The following is a 22,590-nucleotide window of genomic DNA, read 5'->3' on the forward strand; positions in this document are numbered from 1 at the left end:
AGCACAGAATGACCTCTAAATCCCTCTGAGGAGCAGGAGAGCAGGGAAATCAGCTAGTTAATTGGTCGTGACAGAGTTGTCTGCACTAACATACACACATACACATTCTTGAATGAGATCATGGGAGCAACCAAACACAGACAAAGCTATACAACACAAACACACATTAATTTGGACACAATTCCTAAATATTCTGGTTAATTTTAACTAAAGGAATGAACTAAATTAATCCAGAATGTAAGACTTATATTGTGGCATTGAGCTCTTCATTAGAATAATATTCTTACTTGAAACCTCCAGCTACTGCTACCAAATGACACTTGGATGATGGATGATGACCATTTTATGTTGAGCTCATTACTCATAAAGAGTGTGTGTGTGTGTGTGTGTGTGTGTGTGTGTGTGTGTGTGTGTGTGTGTGTGTGTGTGTGTGTGTGTGTGTGTTTAGTGAGTTAAAAGACTGAAAGAGAGAGAATGATGGAGAACTGCCTGCGTTCGCTGCATGAAGCATAATTTCTGTCAATTCTCTCTGCATGTCTGCTATCCAAGACCATAAAATTAGCATACTACTGCACATTTTTCTTGACTCTAATTAACCATTTTGGGCTTTGACTGCAATTCCAGCAACCTCCTTCCTTGTCCAGCCTTTTCATCCCTCTTTCGTTTCTTTCACCATGAAAAATGGATAATCCTGGGAAGTAGTAATCTGTAATATGTGGCAACAGCAAAGCTAACTTCCTCATCCAATATTTATGGATCTAATTCTGGAGAGCTGAAGCCCCTGCTGTGTGTGTCTAGATACTGAAGGAGGGAAGGAAAGTGTTTCCTGAATAAGTTATCTTGTCAGAGAGACAGTGGGGTAAGAAAGAGAGAGAGAGACAGAGAAGAGAGAGAGATAGAGAGATGTTCATAAGGGAGATAGTGTCTTTACTAGTGGCCTTGAAGAAATGATTCAGTCTAGCAGGTCTGGAAGAAGTGTGAGTGACTAGTGGAGTCACCATACAGATCTACATTGGCGAAAGAGAGAGACAGTAGACAAGAAGACCTAAATAAAAAAGACAGATAGGGGAATCTCACGAAAAGATGTCAAGGTCACATTTCACCTCAAAATCAAGAAAAAAATTAAATGAGTTATATTTTGTATAAAGAATATGAACCCTACAACTGTAACATTACCTTTCTATCTATAAGTTAGTTTTACATTGTGACTTTTTTTGTCAATGACAATTAAGCACCCTTATCATACCATAATGCATCCAGGTGTTTCGCTTTAAGTTGATTTCTTATGTCTTTCTTTTGATTTTGGGGTGAAATATGACCTGGATGTGTTTTTGACAGATTTCATGAGATTCCCCGATATAGACAGAGAGAGTCAGAAAGAAAGTGTTATGGCAGAAGAATGAAGAGGCATCAGTGTGAAGGGAACAAAGGCTAAATAATGTGTCTGCTGCCTTGGCAGAAGAAGCCAAGAGTCTAAAGAATGAGGTGTGACAGTTTTCTGTCAGAGCTGAAGATTTGGCCTTTAGGAGTGAGTGAAAGCCTGAGGGCCCAGCTGACATGTACACTTGAGGCATCATGTTCAGTTGAAGGCCAACTTATGATTGCTGTAGAAAGGGAATGTGTGTGTACCTGAGACTGCGGGAGCGGGGTCGCATTGCTGGAGATCTCCTCCCGTCCTCATCCGTGATGCTCTCTGAGCTGAAGTGTTTGGTGAAGAAGTGCAGCTCATCTGCGGTAGGCTGGAAGGGCAACTGGTGCAGCTTCTCCTGAGATGAACATGATGACTGTGAGAAGCAGAGAGGGAGGGATTACAAGGATAGAAGGCATTGCATAGGCTGCTCTGACTGTCAATCAACTGCCGTCGTTGGCGGAATATTGTGGATCTATACAGGCCATTGTTTATTGTCATGAAACATCACAAAGCAAAAAATCTTGGTCCTAAAATTTTAGAGATCTTTAATCTTTAATTTTAAAGATTTGTTTTATTATTTATTTTAATTGTGAACATTTTTGAAAGTTTTACTTAATTTTAAAAGAAAGGTGACTTATTTAGCTTTACAGCCTTAGAAAAGTTTGGCATACATTTAAAAATGCATTTTTATCTTTCCAAGCAGACTTTCATGGGGCTTGTGTGGATTGAACTCATTCCCCTTGGAAAAAACAACCTGACTGAGTTACAGTCAATGTTCAAAGACAGAACTCTTTTCAAGTGAACGCATCAATATGAGGCCACTGGCTCTAGCTCAGGCAAAAGGGAGCTGCTTTGTACTTAAGAGTTTATTTCACTGTAGGGTCAATAGGATAAACCCTCGGGGCAAGGTTAAGACTAGAACTCAAATGCAATACCAAACAGTGAAAAGTACATACATTTGGGGTCAATGCAACAAAGGGGGATACAAGAAAACACGAGCAACAACAGACAAACACACACTCACCGAGACTGTTGAGCTGGGGGTATTAGTTCCATATCCAGAGGATGGCAGTGAGGCAAGAGACCAGCGGCGGCCATCTGTCCTAAAAGAGAGAGAATAAACCAGGAAATTAGGAAATCAGAGTTTGGCTCATATTAAAAGGAATCGTTCACTAAAAATTCTGTCAACATTTACTCATACCCATGTCATTCCAAACCCATTTCCGCATGTCATTGCAACTTTCTTCCATGGCAAACAGATCTTAGGCAGAATGTTAGCCTCAGTCACCATTCACATTATGCAAAAAAAAAGATGCAATGAAAGTGAATGGAGACCGAGGCTAACACTCCCTAATGTCTCCTTTTGTGTTCCACGGAAGAAAGAAACTGGTTCGTACTGGTTTGACACAACATGAGAGTGAGCAAAGGATGACATATTTTTAAATTTTTGGTGAACTTTTCCTTTAGCTAATCACTGCAAAATATTGCTAATATTTTTCCGGATATAATCAAGATTACACTAGATAAATAACACCAGCTACAATCAGACCAATACTGATAAAATATCAGACAATTACAGCAGACTGACCACAGCATATAATTAAAATATGCACAAAAACACATTGCAACTGTAGATTCAACTGCGCACTTCAATAAACACATGTATGGGAGCTATAAGCATCAATGATGAAGGCAAAGCTGCACTTACAGGAGCAGCACATACACATATGAAGCCATTTCATGCAGTCAATAATATAACTAATGTGGCATGATGTCTTTTTGCACACAACAGCAGCACGTTCACTCAAGCACATAAAACAATGATTGATATATTAGGAATTCAGTAGACATTCAGCAGCCCTGTACATGGACAAAATAATGAACTTCAATTACATTACATGCTGTATTTAAAGGGATAGTTCACACAAAACAATTCTCACAATTTACTCACCCTTGTCATTACAATGCTGTATTTCTTTCTTAACACAAGAGGAGATGTTTTAATGAATAATGCAGTCTGTCTTTTCCATACAATGGCAGTTCATAGTGACTCACTTTGAAGCTTAAAAAAGGAGTACTTTTATGACATTTATGGGTTCTTTTTCAATCGTTAAAGGGTTAGTTCACCAAAAAATGTAAATCCTCTTTTTATTTACTTTCCTTTAAGCCATTTCCTTCTTCAGCAAAACCGAAGTGAAGATTTTTACAAGCAGATTTCAGCTTAGTTCATCCATACAATAAAGTAAACCGGTGCCATTAGGCTGCTGGCGGTCCAAAAGGCATATTTAGGCAGCATAAAAGTAATCCACACGACTCCAGTTGATCAATTGTCTTCTGAAGCAAACTAACAGTTTTGTGTAAGAAACAAATCAATAAGTGAAGCTTCATGAAAGAAAAAAAAAGAAAAAATACATTCCTTCCAGCAGTTGACGCATATGTGACACAAGCACAATGGCGCGTTCATGCGAGAAGTCAGAAGTGCGCGCTTTATATACAACAGAGGAACGAACGTCACTCGGAAGTTAGTCCATGTCAAATAAAAATACAGTGCTGGCCGGAAGCAACGATTTAAAGTTAAAAACATTTTAATAATAGATTTGTTTCTTACATAAAACTGTTAGTTTGCTTCAGAAGACATTAACTGATCGACTGGAGTCACATGGATGACTTTTATGCGAACTAAATATGACTTTTGGACTGTCAAATAGCCAGCAGCTTAATGGCACCCGTTTATTTGCATTGTATGGACAAACAGAGCTGAATTGTGCTTATACAAATATTAACTTCGGTTCTGCTTAAGAAGGAAAGTCATACACATCTGGGATGGCTTAAAAGATAAGTAACTATTGAGAGAATTTTCATTTTTGGGTGAACTTAATGGAGACAAAATTATGCCTTTTATATTTGCAAAAAAAAATAAAGAATTACAAAAGACAAAGCTGTGTTTAACTGCAAAAAACAATATGTATAATGTAAACAAAACCCAAGAATTGAAATCCATTTTTAATTTGCAACAGACTTTTGGCTGTTTTAGGGTAAAGGTTCTGATTACAGAGTGTTTGTGCTTCATGCAGCTTTTTAGCTAATATTTTTTCAGCTTTGTCTTTTGCTATACTTAATATTTTTGCTAATATATAAGGTATCATATTGACTCCATAGAACTAGAGAATTGCTATTAACTGCCATAGTATTGAAAATACAGACTGTGATATTCATATATTTTTGTGTTCCGTTTGAGAAAGTAAGTCATACGGAGTCATTTAGAAGGACATGATCGTGAGAAACTTATTATCATTTTCATTTATAGGTGAACTACACCTTTAAACTCTGATTACAATGTGCAAAAAATTTGAAATCAGTACAGTGATTTTGGATACCAATCAAATGTATACCTTTTCCAAAGCAGATTTTTATGGAGCTTCAATTTACTATGAACTATAAATCATTTTGATAAAATAACATTCCACAAGAAAGCATGTAGATATAATATTTCGGTTTTTAAGCTCCTTACACAAACATACAAATATAATAAATGAAATGATTTATGTAAAGCGCAGATGTCAGTGAGGGTGAACCTTGTGGAACATATTTGATGATTGGATATCAGTTCTTGGCACATAGTCCAGCTGTTTATATTTAGCTGGCTGATTGCAGTGGGACAATTAATAAATCATAACTCTGATACATAAATAAACTTGTCGGAGGTGTTTTTAAAACAAATCTGACTGTCAGCCCTAATGAAATACAAACATGATGTTCTGTATGGACAGCCATGCTGGAAGCAGACACAGAAAATTATGCCATAAGGGAAGTAGGGTGATGATTACCTGTCAGCCCTGTGTCCATGACTGCATGGAAGAGAGTACAGCATTAACAAGGACACAACCTTGGGGGCATCGGTGTGTTTATGTACTGATTCTATGCACATCTCTCACATCACACATCAAATTACATTCAATAAAGCACATCACACACATCTGTACGAATTTGATTTTGATGTGTGGCAAGCCATTTGTGTCTCAAGTATTGTTCTTGCATGTTACAGTATTGTTCTTAGTCCATTAGATGGCACTGTTGGCCCATGAGGGAATCTGGCTCACTGACTTAATGGTCTTTGCTCTATTGCTGACATTCAAATGAATCCTTTTCATTAAGCTGGAGGTCATCAGCTCTGAGTGTTCTCTCTCAGTTGTTAAAGCATTTTCATCTTTTGCTGCTCAATTACCAATTCAGATTCACTCATTAACATTCATTCTGCCATTATTCAGAGCCACAGTGGAGGACCATGGGACAATACAAAATAATTTAGAATTGGGTTCTTAATAACCAGCAGATGAGCAACAAAGTATGACAATTACTATATACTAGCAAGGGGAGGTAAGAGATATTTTAGATGCTGAATTCAAAACACATCTTTGTAAACTTTACATCACCAATCCCTTGATAGGCTTTTTACAAGATGTTTACCAAGACTCCACATTTGTAAATCTACAGAAATCTCAATAATTTTGTCCATTGCTCTTTGAACCAATTAAAGTTTATCTAATATTTTAAATATTATGACGCTTGTCCTGTGATGTCACTCACCTGCGAGCTGGCACAAAGGAGAAGTGGGCAGCAGTGTTTGGGGAGAAGTTGCGAGGACTGTCCAATGGACTGCTCCCTGAAAAGGACCCAAAACATGAGATATAGGGGATTATTTACAACTTGTCCACTTCCATTTCCCCACTAATGCATTTACGTTTGAAAACTCTGTTTTACTAATGTCTTCGTTTTCTAAAGAATGCTGCAATAAAGAGTGTTTTCAAATGTAAAAATTGGAGAAAAATGCTGTTACAGTGTGGAAGAGGTGTACATGCACACAACATTGTGTTTTCAATTTAAAGCGTTGAGTGGACGTTGCCACTCATTATCTGATCAGACTCTTTGGACATATTCCAATTTTTGCTACATGAACAGGCTGTTTGCAGGCTTTATATCTCAATACTATCAAACACACCAACTGAAACAAAATTAGTTTAAATCAGCCTGTCAAGAGAAACACATCAGTTCACTTCAGGCAGCCTGCAGTTACATAATGCCCATCTTAAGTAAATAAAATTGCCCTACTGGTCTCGCCTCTTCTGTCAATCTTTCCCTTTATTTTATTCATCAAAGCCCTTTAAAGATAACAAAACCCTTTAGGAGAGTGGACTTATAGGGCAGGCACATTGAGGTACAGGATAAAACACTCTTTGATCAAAGGTCTTTTCTCCTGTGCTGCTCTTTGAGAATAGATCATTGCTTAAAAAGTAAGGCACTCAGACCCTGTTTAAGTGCTCTAGACCATAGGTTTTCAAAGTGTGGTGTGCACCATGAAAACTTCAAGCCTTTCAAGGTAAGAAAAATGTTGTAACAAGAGTGGAATTTGTCAATATTTGTCAATTTGGCACATAACATTGGAGAGACATTGATTCTGCTGGCAGCCAAATATATGTGTTTCTTGAAGTTAGGAGAGGCAGTGGCTTCTAAGCTTGATTCTATTCCACTCTCATGGCACAGGATGCTAAGGAGCAAGTGTTAAGCCCTATTCGGATGGCAATTATATTACATGGGGACTTGAGGTAATTCCAGCATTTACAGGGGGTAGTCAGTGATTTTACTCCCACCTGAATCCGAAATGTCGATGTTTATCTCCAACCTCCTGCGAGAAAATTCCCAGTCAAATTACCTACTGTTTTTTGACAAACACCAAGGTCGCGTGGTAATTTATTTACCATCCGAATCCACATCTCGGAGTTTATAATCCAAAAGACATTTACATTTATGCATTTGGCAGACGCTTTTATCCAAAGCGACTTACAGTGCACTTATTACAGGGACAATCCCCCCGGAGCAACCTGGAGTTAAGTGCCTTGCTCAAGGACACTGTGGGGATCGAACCAGCGACCTTCTGATTAACAGTTTACCAGTTATGTGGTTTAGACCACTACACCACACCACAAGACGTTTTGGAAATCCTTTTTGACCACAGCTTAGTGCCATATGTTTGTGCTGCGCGTGGTAACATCTCTGGCGGTAATGGACAGTTGTTAATGTTGGAGTAATAAAATTGCATCACCACTCCAGCACAGTGAATGGGAACTCTCAAGTAGAAGGGAAAGAAAAACCAGGGGAGGTCATCATATACGTTGTGTCACAAACGAGGCCGACTGTCTTTGATTTTTTTAAAGACTCTAGACCCCTAGTCCTCTCCATCAAATATGCCTCAAGTGGAATGGTGTTGCATAGTGACTGTCATTCAATGGCGTGAGGACGATGAGCAAAGGAACCTTTTTTGAGGATTCAAGATTAAATTAATATTCAAGGGATTTTGCTAAGAGGTTACATTCTTTATCTTTAATTCAGTTATATTTTAAATTAGATTTCAAATACTGGGCTCTTCATAATGTGTAAATTTTTACATCAGAATTTGGGATTAATTATTTAAAGAGTACAGGCGAATAGATGACCATAAGAGGCCATACAAATCCAGCCATTACTGCCATGACTAGAGTTAATGGATATAAAAGAACAAAATTTCATTTGAAAACCACTATTCTTAGTCATTTGTGAATTAAAGAGCACAGACCCACCCATTATCAATCAACCCAGCCAACAAGAGCAGTGGGGGTTCCTATCTGGACTGTGTGGTAAGGTTTAGGTCCCCCACCACCCCCACCCCATTCGGCAAGTGGCCAGTGCCAAATCTTAAATATTAATGAGAGCATAATTCTTTGTCAGGAAGTGACTGTAGAACAGCTGCGCACAGCTGGACCGGGACACGCAACAGTGCATATCTGTTACTGAGATACATTAATTTAAAGGAGAATCCCGTCATGGAGGGGCTAGGAGAGCATAGAAGAGATAACTCGAATGGCACAGTAGTGTGCTGCTCAGCAATGCACCTGCTTATTTTTCATCATGAAGAGATAGTAGACAGTTTCTCATACTATACACAGCTGCAGAGAAGCTGGAATAGAAAAATGGAGAGCTCACCAATTAGCACCCTGTTGAATTACACAGGGCTAATGTAAGCTTACACCACATTTAAATGTTGAATGTGCCCCCCCCAATGTAACACAGATCTGTTTTTGTATCACAGCGTGTGTGCATGCGTGCGTGCGTTTAAAATGTAACATGGCTTCAGTGTGAACAGGCATGTAGTGATATCAGTGTCCATGTAACTCAACATTCATCATAATTACGTGCTTTATTTTCATTTGACATGAATTACAAAATAATTAATAACATTTTAGAACAGGCTTGTGTTTCTTCACATTAGTCAACTACATTACAATGAGCAATTTAATTTTAAAAATGAACATTACCAAGATAAATAGATGCTGCAAAAAATGTTGTTCATTGTTAGTTCACAATACATATTGCATTTACTAATGTTAATAAATACAACCTTATTTTAATTGTTAACAAATAATTGACTGTATATATTGTACAATACGAAGTATTACACACAAAGGTGCAAACATATCTTTGTTTAAAATATACATTGAGAGACATTAGGTCTCAAATGTAACACTTGGTTTGAACGTTGACAACAGAGAGTTAAAATGTTATTGCTAATGCACAGATGTAAGATGAGTCCTAATTTCAGAATCAAATTATATAATTCTATTAAATTATATTATGCATTTGTTAATGACGTTATGATGAATATACCAGGGTAGGGTGCATTTCACATTTAAATGTTCATGTGAAAAACGGCATGAAAAATACAAATAGGAGCCATAATCGAAATTGTGCACTTTGGTTTGGGGTGTAAACATAGCTAAAGAGAATGTGTGTCGATATCAGGAAAACTATGGGAAGGCTGAGGGCTGAAACTGACAAACAGTGTTGGATACATGCCATGGCACCAGGCTTTGCTTGTAATCAAATAACAAGAAAGCATTAAACAGTGCTGATTGAACACAAATATTTTTCATGGAATGATCAATTTAGTTTTACAGTGATTAACCTATTCTGCTGCAGAGATGGTAGTGTCACACTAGTGAGAGCCGCTCCATTCTTTCTGTTCATTTTGTATATATTAATGGCATCTCACATAGCACTGCAGTATTAATACTTCAGCTGCTAGTGTCATAACCTGGTAAATAGCTTCTTGAAACAGACTGTAATCAGCACAGTTTGGCAATACTAATCCCCTGTTTATTGTGCTTTTCAGAGTTTTAAATAATTTCACCTCTGCTCCTCCTGTTGGTAGTCACATTAAAATGTTTCTAATGGCTTTGAAATGCTTTAAATGAAGCCACAATTGGTTTAATGTTCGCTTTTAGATTTGCATTTAAAACATTGCGATCATTGTGAAGCTGTAGCATGTTGCTTTCATTGATGCTGTACTTCTTGATGCAAACAGCACAAACAAACAAGAGTTTTCTTTCAGCAACCCTAATGCAAAGCACAATATTTAGCCTAATAAAACCGTGATACAAGTAATGCTGGATTTAATTGCAGTTTTAAGCTTTTACATGCAAGTCGGCGCTTGTCGGTGCAAAACTTGATGATAACGTGTTCTGTATTTTAAGTGCATTTCCATGTGGTTGCTAGGGTTTTCTGGGTAGCAGCTAGGTTGTTTCTTACAGCCCTAAATCAAAAGAGATAACCCCCAAAACTCTATGGCCCTATGCTAAATCTATAGGATTTTGCTCGTTTTATCATTCGTTTTATCAAAGTTAGATTGCTTACAATTTGCAGCACTTTGGCCAGTCGTTTTGATGGTTTAGCAATTCCAGTATTTCAGTAACAGGAGGGGGCTGATGAGCAGATGAAAGTATTCCCATGTTGTGAACTGCAGCACAGTATTTGTCACTAAAAGATGCAAGCTGAAGAGTCTGAGCGCAAACTGTGTACATTATGTATGCTCCTATTCTGAGCCCTGTTTTAAACACAGCTTCACTCACCTCCTCACACAGCTTCACTCACCTCCTCTCTCTCTCTCTCACACACACACACACACACACACACACACACACACACACACACACACACACACACACACACACACACACACACACACACACACACACACACACAGGCTGCTGGCTTTGACAGCTGATCTTTTATTTCACTTTAATGCTCAGATTTTGTGGAATGTGGAAGCGACACGGGAAACAAACCCACTGTTGCAGCTGCAGTTTTATTAAGTGTTTTATCTCAGGCTTCAGCTTTATTAAAGCACTAGCTTGACAACTGGTTTGCAAAGTATTCAAACTACTAAACAATTCTCTCTGTTTACTGGATGACACATGTCTGACGTTTTTAGTACAAAACACTCAAATCAAACCATTTTTAATGTTAGAAAAAAAAGTTTGTAGTCAATCACCGAATTTTATTATTTGCAAACTTAATGTTTACTTAAATACGTTTAATATTTTAAAGCAACCTTTTACAGCAACGACAGCTTTAAGTTTTCTGGAGCGAGTATGTAACAGCTTCATACACTATTCAGGTGTGATATTGACGTCTTTCCAAGTAGATTGTCTCTAGGATATTAAAGTTAGTCAGATTAGTCTGTGCAGCACAATTTTTATTTAATGCCTTATAAATTCCAACTGGATTTAGATAAAGACAATGACTAGAACATTTCAGGACATTCACCTTTTCTTATCTTCAGCCAGTCCTATGTGAATTTGGCCTGGTATGTGCCAGTGCCAAAATATGAAACTGCCATCACCATACTTCACTGCAGATACAGTATGGTGGTTTCTGAGGTAAATCAGTTTGAATTTGAGTCAAAAAACTTATCTTAATCTTTGATTCTTTGGACCACAAAATCTCTCCCCATGGTACAACTGGGTCAATATTGTGGTTTTTGGCATACTCTGTACTTTTTTTTTCTTGACCAATGGCATCTTTTGGCCACCAATACATTATTTTTGTTTTCTCATGAAACTTTCCTTTAACTTGATCTCTTACATCTTAGTAATGCTCTTAAGTCAATATTTTTATTTACAATTTTAATAATGAGTGCTTAACAGTGGGGTTATTATCCAGGAATTTTGCTATTTTTTTTAATAATACACCAATAGTGGCCAATTGTAAGGCAAGTGTGTCTTTGTTAGGGCAGATTGTCATTAGTGATTCTGTAGAATTAAAGAATGTTTGGTTCACATACTCTCACATTTAGGCCTACATCATAAAATACACTCAACCGTACAGTGAAAATTGAGAATGATTAATTGCATGAAGTTTAAGATTAATCATCTTTATCATTGTGCACATTCTTCTATGACTAAAAATCAGCATAACATTCATCCTAAACTACTATGGGATGAACAGGAGATCTTTAGCTATTTAAAATTGTATTGTATGAGGAGCTAAGCCATTTGGAAAATATTTTAAAACTATGTAAATGACAAATAATCTGAAAGTGTCCATCTTCACCATTTATTCAACCACAACTCCAGCCTAGTCTTTATATATACAGCAGTGATTTGTTTAAGGCGACCGTCTTGCTGGGAAAGGTTAATATGACACATTTCAGAGACAGAATGACAGATTTAGAAGCAGACAGCACAAATCCAATCCCTAACAGGCAATATCAGTCAATCCATTCTTAATGCCTGTGAATTAGATGAGAGATCACTACATCATATTGGAATTTCTCTTTGACCACATGAGATATGATGGGTGTTATCGAGGTTTAACATGTTGTGGACAGCTGCCACACACAGCGCATAGCCCGTAGCACGTATGTGTGTGTTACCAATGAAGTGTATGTATTTCTGTGTGTATGGCTCTGTTCCAAATCTTAGTGAGCTGCCTCACTGTCCACTATCTACACAGGCAGCATTCAAACAGAAATTAACTTCATTAGTGACAGATTTGACATGCTCTACATAAGTAACAACATGTCAGACGTGTGCACCTCAAAAACAGCACACCTGAAGCTAACGCTCACAGTTGAATCTAATTGAGTCTGACATGCATGCCAATGATACCTTAAAAACTGTCGATAAAGAGATTGAGCGAGAGAGATTTTACCTGGAAGTCCGTGCAGTGGTGAATGGGGGCGAGGCAGTGTGGGAGAGGTGCTGGATGTCACTATCAAACTCTTCCTGTTGCTCGTCCGACAGCTATACAAGAAAAACAAACAAAAATATTATTATGATTTGTCCCATACTGTTAGGAATTCCTTGTCTTGTTTCACTGTTGCCCTTTGTCTGCCATTTTTGTCACCTTTGCTTTCCTTAGTTTTCACTTTTGTCCCTTGTGTAGCTCCTTAGTCTCTGTGTTAGCCTTCGTGTTCACTTGTCTTTGTTTAAGAACTACACTTCCCAGAATCCTCCTGCCATCTTCACTGCCATTTTGTGTCATTGTTCACACCTGTTTATCATTTATATTATCACTCCCTGTGTATTTAAGCCCTGCTTTTTGTTCACTCCTTGTCGTTCGTTGAATGTTGTTAGCCTGGTGTGTGTGTGTTCCCTGCCCGTGTTTTCTAGTTTTATGTTTATTTCCCCATTGAGGGTTTTCCTTTGTGTTTTGCCTGTTTGTTTATGAAATAAAGTTGAACTGCAACTGGATCCGCATCTCCTCGTCTGCCTTCGCTGCTCGTTCATAACAGAACGAACGACCACACTATGGATCCAGCGGTTCAACGAGCAAACTTCCACCTGCTCTGCTTGAAGCAAGAGGACCGCCCTATAGAGGACCACATCTGCGACTTCCTTAAGCTGGCGGGTATCTCGGATTTCCGGACTCCTCTCTGGTGGTCTTCTTCAGGCGCAATCTGCACCCGCGCTTAAGGAGCGGTTGCCACAGGCAGCAGCGGCTGGGCGCTCCACGCGTTAGGTGGAGGAGACTCTGCTGGCCTGCGGTTCACCGTTAACTGTGGACGCCATCGAGGAGAACTCTGCCACTCCTCCCACAGTAATAACCCTCCACTCGCCCGTGGTTCGTACCTTCACGCCTGCCTTGGTCAGTGAGCCTGCACGGTCCACTTCGTCTGCCCGGCGGAGGAGGAGAAGAGGAAAGGCTTCTGCTCCCCAGTCTCCGCCTGCCACGGCCAGCGAGCCAGAGCCCACGCCTGCCACGGCCAGCGAGCCAGAGCCCACGCCTGCCCCGGTCAGCGAGCCAGAGCCCTCGCCTGCTCCGGTCAGCGAGCCAGAGCCCTCGCCTGCTCCGGTCAGCGAGCCAGAGCCCTCGCCTGCCCCGGTCAGCGAGCCAGAGCCCTCGCCAGCTACGGTCAGCGAGCCAGAGCCCTCGCCTGCCCCGTTCTGCGAGCCAGAGCCCTCGTCAGCTACGGTCAGCGAGCCAGAGCCCTCGCCTGCCCCGGTCTGCGAGCCAGAGCCCTCGTCAGCTACGGTCAGCGAGCCAGAACCAGAGCCTGCCCCGGTCTGCGAGCCAGAGCCCTCGTCAGCTACGGTCTGCGAGCCAGAGCCCTCGCTTGCCCCGGTCTGCGAGCCAGAGCCTTCGTCAGCCACGGTCAGCGAACCCAAGCCAGCGCATACCACGGTCACCCAGCCAGTGCCTGTCGCCTCAGAGGTCAGTGAGCCAGCGCCTGTCGCCTCAGAGGTCCGTGAGCCAGCGCCTGTAGCCTCGACCGTCCCTGAGCCAGCGCCTGTAGCCTCGACCGTCCCTGAGCCAGCGCCTGTAGCCTCGACCGTCCCTGAGCCAGCGCCTGTAGCCTCGACCGTCCCTGAGCCAGCGCCTGTAGCCTCGACCGTTCCCGGGCCAACGCCAATAGCCAGGACTGACCAAAAGCCAGCGCCAATGGTCATGCCCATCCTAGAGCCTGCGCCCCTCAAGCCTCCCGAGCTTCCCAGAGCTCCGCCTTCCGAGCTTCCCAGAGCTCCGCCTTCCGAGCTTGCTAGAGCTCCACCTTCCGAGCCTCCCGAGCTTTCCAGAGCTCCGCCTTCCGAGCTTTCCAGAGCTCCGCCTTCCGAGCTTCCCAGAGCTCCGCCTTCTGAGCCTCCCGAGCTTTCCAGAGCTTCACCTCTCAAGCCTCCCAGGGCTCCGCCTCTCAAGCCTCTCAAGCCTCTCAAGCCTCCCAGGACTCCGCCTCCCGAGCCTTCCAGGGCTCCGCCTCCCAAGCCTCCCGAGCTTTCCAGAGCTCTGCCTCCCGAGCTTTCCAGAGCTCCGCCTTCCGAGCCTCCCGAGCTTTCCAGAGCTCCGCCTTCCGAGCTTTCCAGAGCTCCGCCTCCCGAGCTTCCTAGAGCTCCGCCTTCCGAGCCTCCCGAGCTTTCCAGAGCTCCGCCTTCCGAGCTTTCCAGAGCTCCGCCTTCCGAGCTTCCCAGAGCTCCGCCTTCTGAGCCTCCCGAGCTTTCCAGAGCTTCACCTCTCAAGCCTCCCAGGGCTCCGCCTCTCAAGCCTCTCGAGCCTCCCAGGACTCCGCCTCCCGAGCCTTCCAGGGCTCCGCCTCCCAAGCCTCCCGAGCTTTCCAGAGCTCTGCCTCCCGAGCTTTCCAGAGCTCCGCCTTCCAAGCCTCCCGAGCTTTCCAGAGCTCCGCCTTCCGAGCTTTCCAGAGCTCCGCCTCCCGAGCTTCCTAGAGCTCTGCCTTCCGAGCCTCCCGAGCTTTCCAGAGCTCTGCCTTCCGAGCCTCCCGAGCTTTCCAGAGCTCTGCCTTCCGAGCCTCCCGAGCTTTCCAGAGCTCCGCCTCCCGAGCTTTCCAGAGCTCCGCCTTCCGAGCCTCCCGAGCTTTCCAGAGCTCCGCCTCTCGAGCTTTCCAGAGCTCCGCCTCTCGAGCTTTCCAGAGCTCCGCCTCCCAAGCTTTCCAGAGCTCCGCCTCTCGAGCCTCCCAGGGCTCCGCCTCTCGAGCCTTCCAGAGCTCCGCCTCCCGAGCTTTCCAGGGCTCCGCCTCTCGAGCCTCCCAGGGCTCCGCCTCTCGAGCCTCCCAGGGCTCCGCCTCTCGAGCCTCCCAGGGCTCCGCCTCTCGAGCCTCCCAGGGCTCTGCCTCTCAAGCCTCTCGAGCCTCCCAGGGCTCCGCCTCTCGAGTCTTCCAGGGCTCCTCTTGAGCCTCCCAGGGCTCCACCCCTCAAGTCTCTTGAGCCTCCCAGGGCTCCACCCCTCAAGTCTCTTGAGCCTCCCAGGGCTCCGCCTCTCAAGTCTCCCGAGCCACCCAGGGCTCCTCCTCCCAGGGCTCCATCTCTCAAGTCTCTCGAGTCTGCCAGGGCACCTCCCGAGATTCCCAGGGCTCCGCCTCTTGAGCCTCCCTCTGCTCTGCCTCCTCAGCCTCTCACGGCTCTGCCCACTGAGCCTCCCGAGCTTTCCGTGGTTCCTCCTCCCTCGGCTCTGCCTCCTGAGCCTCCCACGGCTCCGCCCCCTGAGGCCTCTGAGCCTCCAGAGCCTCCCTCAGCTCCGCCTCCAGAGCCTCCCTCAGCTGAGCCTCCCGAGCCTCCTACGGCTCCGCCTCCCGAGCCTCCTGCGGCTCCGCCCCCTGAGCCTCCCAAGCTTTCCATGGTTCCTCCTCCCTCGGCTCTGCCTCCTGAACCTCCCACGGCTCCGCCCCCTGAGGCCTCTGAGCCGCCAGAGCCTCCCTCAGCTCCGCCTCCAGAGCCTCCCTCAGCTGAGCCTCCCTCGGCTCCGCCTCCTGAGCCTCCTATGGCTCCGCCCTCAGAGCCTCCCGAGCCTCCTGCGGCTCCGCCTCCCGAGCCTCCTACGGCTCCGCCGCCAGAGCCTTCCAGGTCACCGCCTTTGTGGCCTCCTCCCAGGCCTTCTGACCCTGTTCCCGTCCTGTGGCCTTCCCCCAGGCCTCCTGACCCGTTCCCTGTCCTGTGGCCTCCTCCCAGGCCTCCTGACCCAGTGCCTGTCCTGTGGCCTCCTCCCAGGCCTCCTGACCCAGTGCCTGTCCTGTGGCCTCCTCCCAGGCCTCCTGACCCAGTCCCTGTCCTGTGGCCTCCTCCCAGGCCTCCTGACCCTGTTCCCATCCTGTGGCCTCCTCCCAGGCCCCCTGACCCAGTCCCTGTCCTGTGGCCTCCTCCCAGGCCTCCTGACCCAGTCCCTGTCCAGTGGCCTCCTCCCACGTTCCCCAAACCTGTCCTTGCCCAGTGACCATCTCCCAGACCACCTGAACCTGTCCTTGCCCTTTGTGCCCGCTTGAACTTCCTGCCTGCCATCTGTGCCCCCTTGGACTTCCTGCCTGCCCTTTGTGCCCCCTTGGACTTCCTGCCTGCCCTCTTTGCCCCCTTGGACTTCCTGCCTGCCCTTTGTGCACCCTTGGACTTCCTGTCTACCCTTCATTGCCCCCTGGACTGCCTGTCTGCCCGTTGTTGCCCCCTTGGTCTGTCTGCCCACCTCAAGCCCCCCCCCAGTCATGGACATTTTTTGTTTTGTTTTATGTCACTGTGATCGTCTGGAATCCGATCCTTGAGGGGGGGCTATGTTAGGAATTCCTTGTCTTGTTTCACTGTTGCCCTTTGTCTGCCATTTTTGTCACCTTTGCTTTCCTTAGTTTTCACTTTTGTCCCTTGTGTAGCTCCTTAGTCTCTGTGTTAGCCTTCGTGTTCACTTGTCTTTGTTTAAGAACTACACTTCCCAGAATCCTCCTGCCATCTTCACTGCCATTTTGTGTCATTGTTCACACCTGTTTATCATTTATATTATCACTCCCTGTGTATTTAAGCCCTGCTTTTTGTTCACTCCTTGTCGTTCGTTGAATGTTGTTAGCCTGGTGTGTGTGTGTTCCCTGCCCGTGTTTTCTAGTTTTATGTTTATTTCCCCATTGAGGATTTTCCTTTGTGTTTTGCCTGTTTGTTTATGAAATAAAGTTGAACTGCAACTGGATCCGCATCTCCTCGTCTGCCTTCGCTGCTCGTTCATAACACATACAGTTATGAACAGTGATGCAAAATGAACCAAATATACAAACAGGTCAGAGTCTGGATGTTACATTATTACAGTCTGAGAGAGTATGCCCATTCAGAAAGGCTTGCCAACAGTTTCCAGTACAGACTTACTCCATCTCTAAATGGCAGGTTCTGACTGTGACTCTCCCATTCAGGTCACACAAACCTGCTTTTTTTAACAAGGCTGAAAGAGCAAACTAACATCAGTCTGACTTATATGCTAAAAGCCTCCAGCTCGAGCTAATAGGGGAAAAACTCGAACTCTAAAATGAATCTTGAGACCTGCCGTTAGGACATTAGCATCTCACGCTTCATTGCGGAGAGGAGAGATGACTGGCCACTAGAACAAGCTTTCAAAACTGAGTAGAGTGGTGAACAGTAAGTGATGAGTGTTCCTTGATTCAATGTGAGAAGACCATTGACACAGACACACACATATCCCTGCTGCTTGGTCAGAACAGAAAGCCGAGCTGTGAATTATTCGAGACCTCATGCACTGCTAGACTGTTTATCATTAGTCTGTTGTATTGACTACATTTAAGGGGATTTGTTTTGTTGCGATTTGACAGCCGTGATCACCATTCACTGTCATAGTATGGAAGAAAGCTGTGCGAAGATTCTTTAAAATACTCCACAGAAAAAATAACAGCATACTTGTTTAGAACAACATGAGGGTGAGTAAATAATCTCAGATTTTTGGGGGTAAACTATTTCTTTAAAACGTGCTGGATAATTACATGAATGCCTCTTGGTCCAAGTAAAAAGAATCATGCAGTAAGCCTATTGTTGCAGAAAAAATGACCTGCACCATTTTCACAGTGCCAGCCATCACTCAGTGTGTAATGGAGGTTTAGAGATAAGTACAGTCACAGCGGGAGTGATTACAAGAAAGAAAGTGAGGGGTAGGAGAGAGAAAGAAGAAAAGCAAGAAAAAGCAACAGAAAATCAATGACTCACAGGCTAAAACTGTAACACTAACTCTCATTAAAACTTTAATCAAATGAAAATGTAACAGTTAATTTTCAACATACTGTATTTTTTTTTTATCAAATGAAGTGCTTATATACAGAACCTCACAGGACAATCCAAAATACAACATAGGGATATTTCGCCAAATGAAGTGCTGCATAAAAGAGCATCACAGATTTGAGATATTGTTTAAGTATTATACAATTACTACTGATTTATTATTATTATTAGTAGTAGTATTACAGTGAATATTGCATAACTTCACAGCTGTGATATATTTATTTTTCCTATAAACTTTGACGAAGTTTTTATTTTGAAGTGTTTCTGTGTTGTTTTGACCAAGGAGCTCAGACATTATCATGGCAGAATCCCCTCCTGGAAAACTATGTGAAAACAGCAAAGGTTGCTATTTAATTAAATAAGTATGTTCTCTTGATCTGCGCCAGAATTTTTACCCTGTTTACTGTTACATACAGAGAGCACGTGATGCTCATGATGGTGTTTTCCCTGTATGAGCCAAGGAGAAGCTTTAGAAGGTACGAGCAGTTGGAATCAGCACAATACAGTCTCAACACATTCACAAGCGCTCACATTTGAATTACATGAAAACTATATATTTATCTAAATATAACGCAGCTTTTGTGGTTAAATAATCTCACTAGGACATAACATGTTTTTTATTTGTAGGCTGAATGTTTATGTAATGACATTCGTTCATCAGATGGTATTGGTATTTTGTATCAGAGCATTTTTTGTAGTACAGTACATGAGCACAGTATCGGTACATCCCTATAATAAGTATCTTTCCATGTTTTTTAGTTGTTTATAGTTTTGTCTTATAAGCTTTGCATTTGTCCATACTATTAACTTTTGTAAGTACTTTTGAGTATTGCTTTCCTCTGCTCAAGCTGCTTTACCACGATGTTCAGCTTTAAACTGTACTGGTTACTCAAGTGTTTCCTAACACACTAAGCTTGGAAAACACCCATCCCCTACCAGTACTGCTGTGAAACTTTAACACATAGGAACACAACCTGACATCGGACAAACGCTCGTTCTCCAGAACAGTTTATAATGTTGCCATAATACTAATGTAATTATATGATCCCCTGCTAGAAGGTGCGTGGGTAGAAATTGTTTGATATGATATGAGTTTTCAAAATTTTTGTTGCAATCAATTTAGCTTGGATGTGAAGTGCACTGTTGCTGAAAAAGAGTTGTAGGTTCTCATTAAACCATCATTCCATCATCAGAAAACAAAGCAGGGGGAAACTTGGCAGTGAAAAGCCCCGGTACAATTTACATACTAATAATATGAGCAGCTGTGCAGTGTTCACGGGTGTGAAAAGAAAGTTATCCCTTATTACAGTAATTGGGGAGAGAATTGCTTCCCTCCGACTTCTAAACACAGAGAAATTAACATTTTATTTGCAAGCAAACCTGCTTGTTTTAATTTTCGTCTGGGCTCATTTGAGTTTATTAAGCTTCATTTTGACCAATTTGAGTGGCTAGAATTGTTTTGGGCAGCTTTAAATGACATGTTAGGTTTGGGAGAACTTGTTTAGGTTTGGATTTAATTAACAACTATGAAAATAAAGTTTAAAAGTTAACTTGTCTGGTTTCTGCAGGCTTTATTCTACGATACAGTGCTTTTGCATTTTGTTAATGCGTCTTGGTAAATAGAAACACTATGCTTGTTTTAAATTCTTGTTTAGTTTGCATCAATTCAGTGCATTGCAACTCTCTGAAGGTGAGCCACCTAAGCAAACGATAATCCACTCACACAATTACTTATCCTGGATTAGATTCCCATTAGATTGTACATGACAGAATAAAAACTCTAGTAAAAGAGCCCACATATGTGTACACTAATGCACAAACAGAGTGCATAGCCTTGGACACACATTTTTAGGATGTGGGATGCTTTGGTTTATACAAACACACACCACACATGTTTGCGAGAATGCATGACTGTGATTGAGAGAGATAGTGAGTGCTTTTCCATTCAGATCAGTTTGATCTTCTGATCTTGATTGTACATTAGCCAGAGCCAGATGAAATGGTATAATGGATTTTTTATTCATGAGAAATGTGGCAGAGTCTCAGTGGATGATAGACAGAAATTACACTCCTTCTGTGCAAGATAATAAGAGATGCTTTGAACAGTGCACTCCTGAAATCTTTGAGCTGCAAAATTACTTCAAATCCATACATCCCTGGATCCTTTTCCAGTTTTCTTGTGTTATTAGCACACAATAAGAACACTCCATAATCCTGTCAAAGCTGTTATGACGCGATAAAGCAACAAGTGATTCATGCTATCACTTCTATGTAAATGTGATTTGTTTTGACCTAACCAGTCATGACAGTGACAAGTGACAGTATGACATGTAATAGCTGAACAAGAAGTCCATGCGAACAGCTGTCTACGTGTGTATCTGCATTCAGTACATATTACACAGGGACATGAAAACCATCACTGCATTAAGCCAGGATTATGACTAGAAATCCCCTTTGATAAGACAGATGTGTTTAAAGCCTTATATGCCATCTAATGCGATAACAAACACAGAGAGACGACAGCATTTACAGCATAATACACCTACATTATATTTACATCATATAAAGAGATCGCTAAACATGAACAGATGGTAAAAAAATCGGCAAACACTAATATAGAACTGCACACAAACATGCATAATCAGAAGGAAATACAGATAACAGCAGTTCAAATGTGATGAAAGTATCCGGAGCAATTTCCACTTTTAGCATATCAAATGATTATCCACCTCATGGCCTGAGGAAACAAAACGGTTTCCGGTTTAGAGCTCACGCTGACAAATGAAATGAGCTGAACGGAGTAATTACCATGAACAGATGCAAGGAGCCTATTAATACTGAAAACTGCAATTATGAGCAAACACCTGCTAGCTGGGCGCTCAACCCTGCTCAACACTGTGGACAGGTTGAGTGGACAAAAATGAGAAAATAAATAAATGCTTTGCCTCTTTTATAATAAGTTTGACCTGATTTGAGGTTTGGAAAGCATTAGCTAACAGAGAACAGGAGGCTTCATGAGATGCAAAGCAACCACACCGGATCAGCTATATTCATGGATAGATTAGTCAATGAGCTCAGATTGATTCAGCCTTGAGTTATAAACACAAGCTTCCTTCCTATAATCGAAGTGCTGTCAATATTGTGCACAACCATGATATTTGCTTTAAATTAGACCAATTTTCATCTGGAAAAATTTAAATAAGGTGACCACAGGCTACCACATAGTCTGTGGTAATTAAAATAAAGATACACATCAACCATTACAGCACTGCTCCTTCACTTTCTAAAACGCACAGGCTAATCTACAGGCTAAGTGGCTGTATTGAGTTTTAGCCCAGCAGAGAAAGATGAAAACGAGAAAGAGTGAAATCAATGGCTCATTCTATATTATCAGGAAAGGGGACAATCAAACCAGCTGAAAGAATTGAAATTGGTTCTGCTGAATGTTGGATGAGAGGTTCAAAGCGACTTCACACACACACACACACACACACACACACACACACACACACACACACACACACACACACACACACACACACACACACACACACACACACACACACACACACAGTTAAGTCTCATGTGGAGTGACTGTAATAAGAATGCTGGAGAGCATTGGACAGTGTGCACAGAATAGGCAGACAAGGAAGAGATGGGAATACAAAGAGGAAAAACAGAAGGCTCAAAGGATAGAGGGGGATAAAATGGTGATTTGGTCACTATTAAACACAGCAGTAGCTGTGACATTACTACATGGGTTCTAATACTTTCACTGGTTATGTAAAGTTTCTGTTGAGCTAAAAAGTACGATAAATTCACTTTGTAGCATGATCACTTATCAAAACTTTTGGGAAACCTTAGGAAAATTTCACACTGGAGTGAAGTTGACTTGATGCAAGTTGGTGAGTGCAGTTAGAGGCCATCCACATAGACAAGCTAGACACAATACAACAAATTAAACAGAACGGAGGGGACTCAAGACAAGTTTTAAAAAGTTCAAGTTCTTTTAACTTGATACTGCATCTTAAAAATGCATCACACATGGCAGGAGATCCTGGAAACAGTCAATGACATCCATCGCCCATATAGGCCTAGCACATGTTTTCATGGTAAAACAAATCCACAATACCAGAGCAGTTTGTTTCACTATTTTAGCGATGACATCACATAAACACATTGGTTTTTATACAGAGGTGATTATAGTTGAGAGAAGGGTTTTATCTGGATAAAATTTTTACTTGAGTACTATTGTAGTAGCCATGTTTTTTTGTGTTACTACAGTAATATGGTGTTAATATAGTTAATATAACCATGTCTAATTAT

At 42.5% G+C, this 22,590-nt stretch overlaps 1 protein-coding gene across 2 annotated transcripts in view; it reads right to left on the minus strand.

Moving 5' to 3' along the window:
• Positions 1–22,590, minus strand: part of mast2 (microtubule associated serine/threonine kinase 2) — a 205,412-nt gene that overhangs the window by 22,197 nt on the left and 160,625 nt on the right. For both annotated transcript variants that reach the window (XM_052140868.1, XM_052140867.1), the window contains exons 5-9: positions 12,434–12,525; positions 5,999–6,074; positions 5,239–5,259; positions 2,436–2,514; positions 1,630–1,784 (exon numbers count right to left, since the gene is read on the minus strand). In XM_052140868.1, the coding sequence (XP_051996828.1) occupies positions 1,630–1,784; positions 2,436–2,514; positions 5,239–5,259; positions 5,999–6,074; positions 12,434–12,525 (423 nt within the window). The remainder of the gene's footprint in view (positions 1–1,629; positions 1,785–2,435; positions 2,515–5,238; positions 5,260–5,998; positions 6,075–12,433; positions 12,526–22,590) is intronic.

The sequence above is a fragment of the Xyrauchen texanus genome, chromosome 13, assembly GCF_025860055.1.
Source record: "Xyrauchen texanus isolate HMW12.3.18 chromosome 13, RBS_HiC_50CHRs, whole genome shotgun sequence".
In the NCBI taxonomy this organism is placed as follows: Eukaryota; Metazoa; Chordata; class Actinopteri; order Cypriniformes; family Catostomidae; genus Xyrauchen; species Xyrauchen texanus.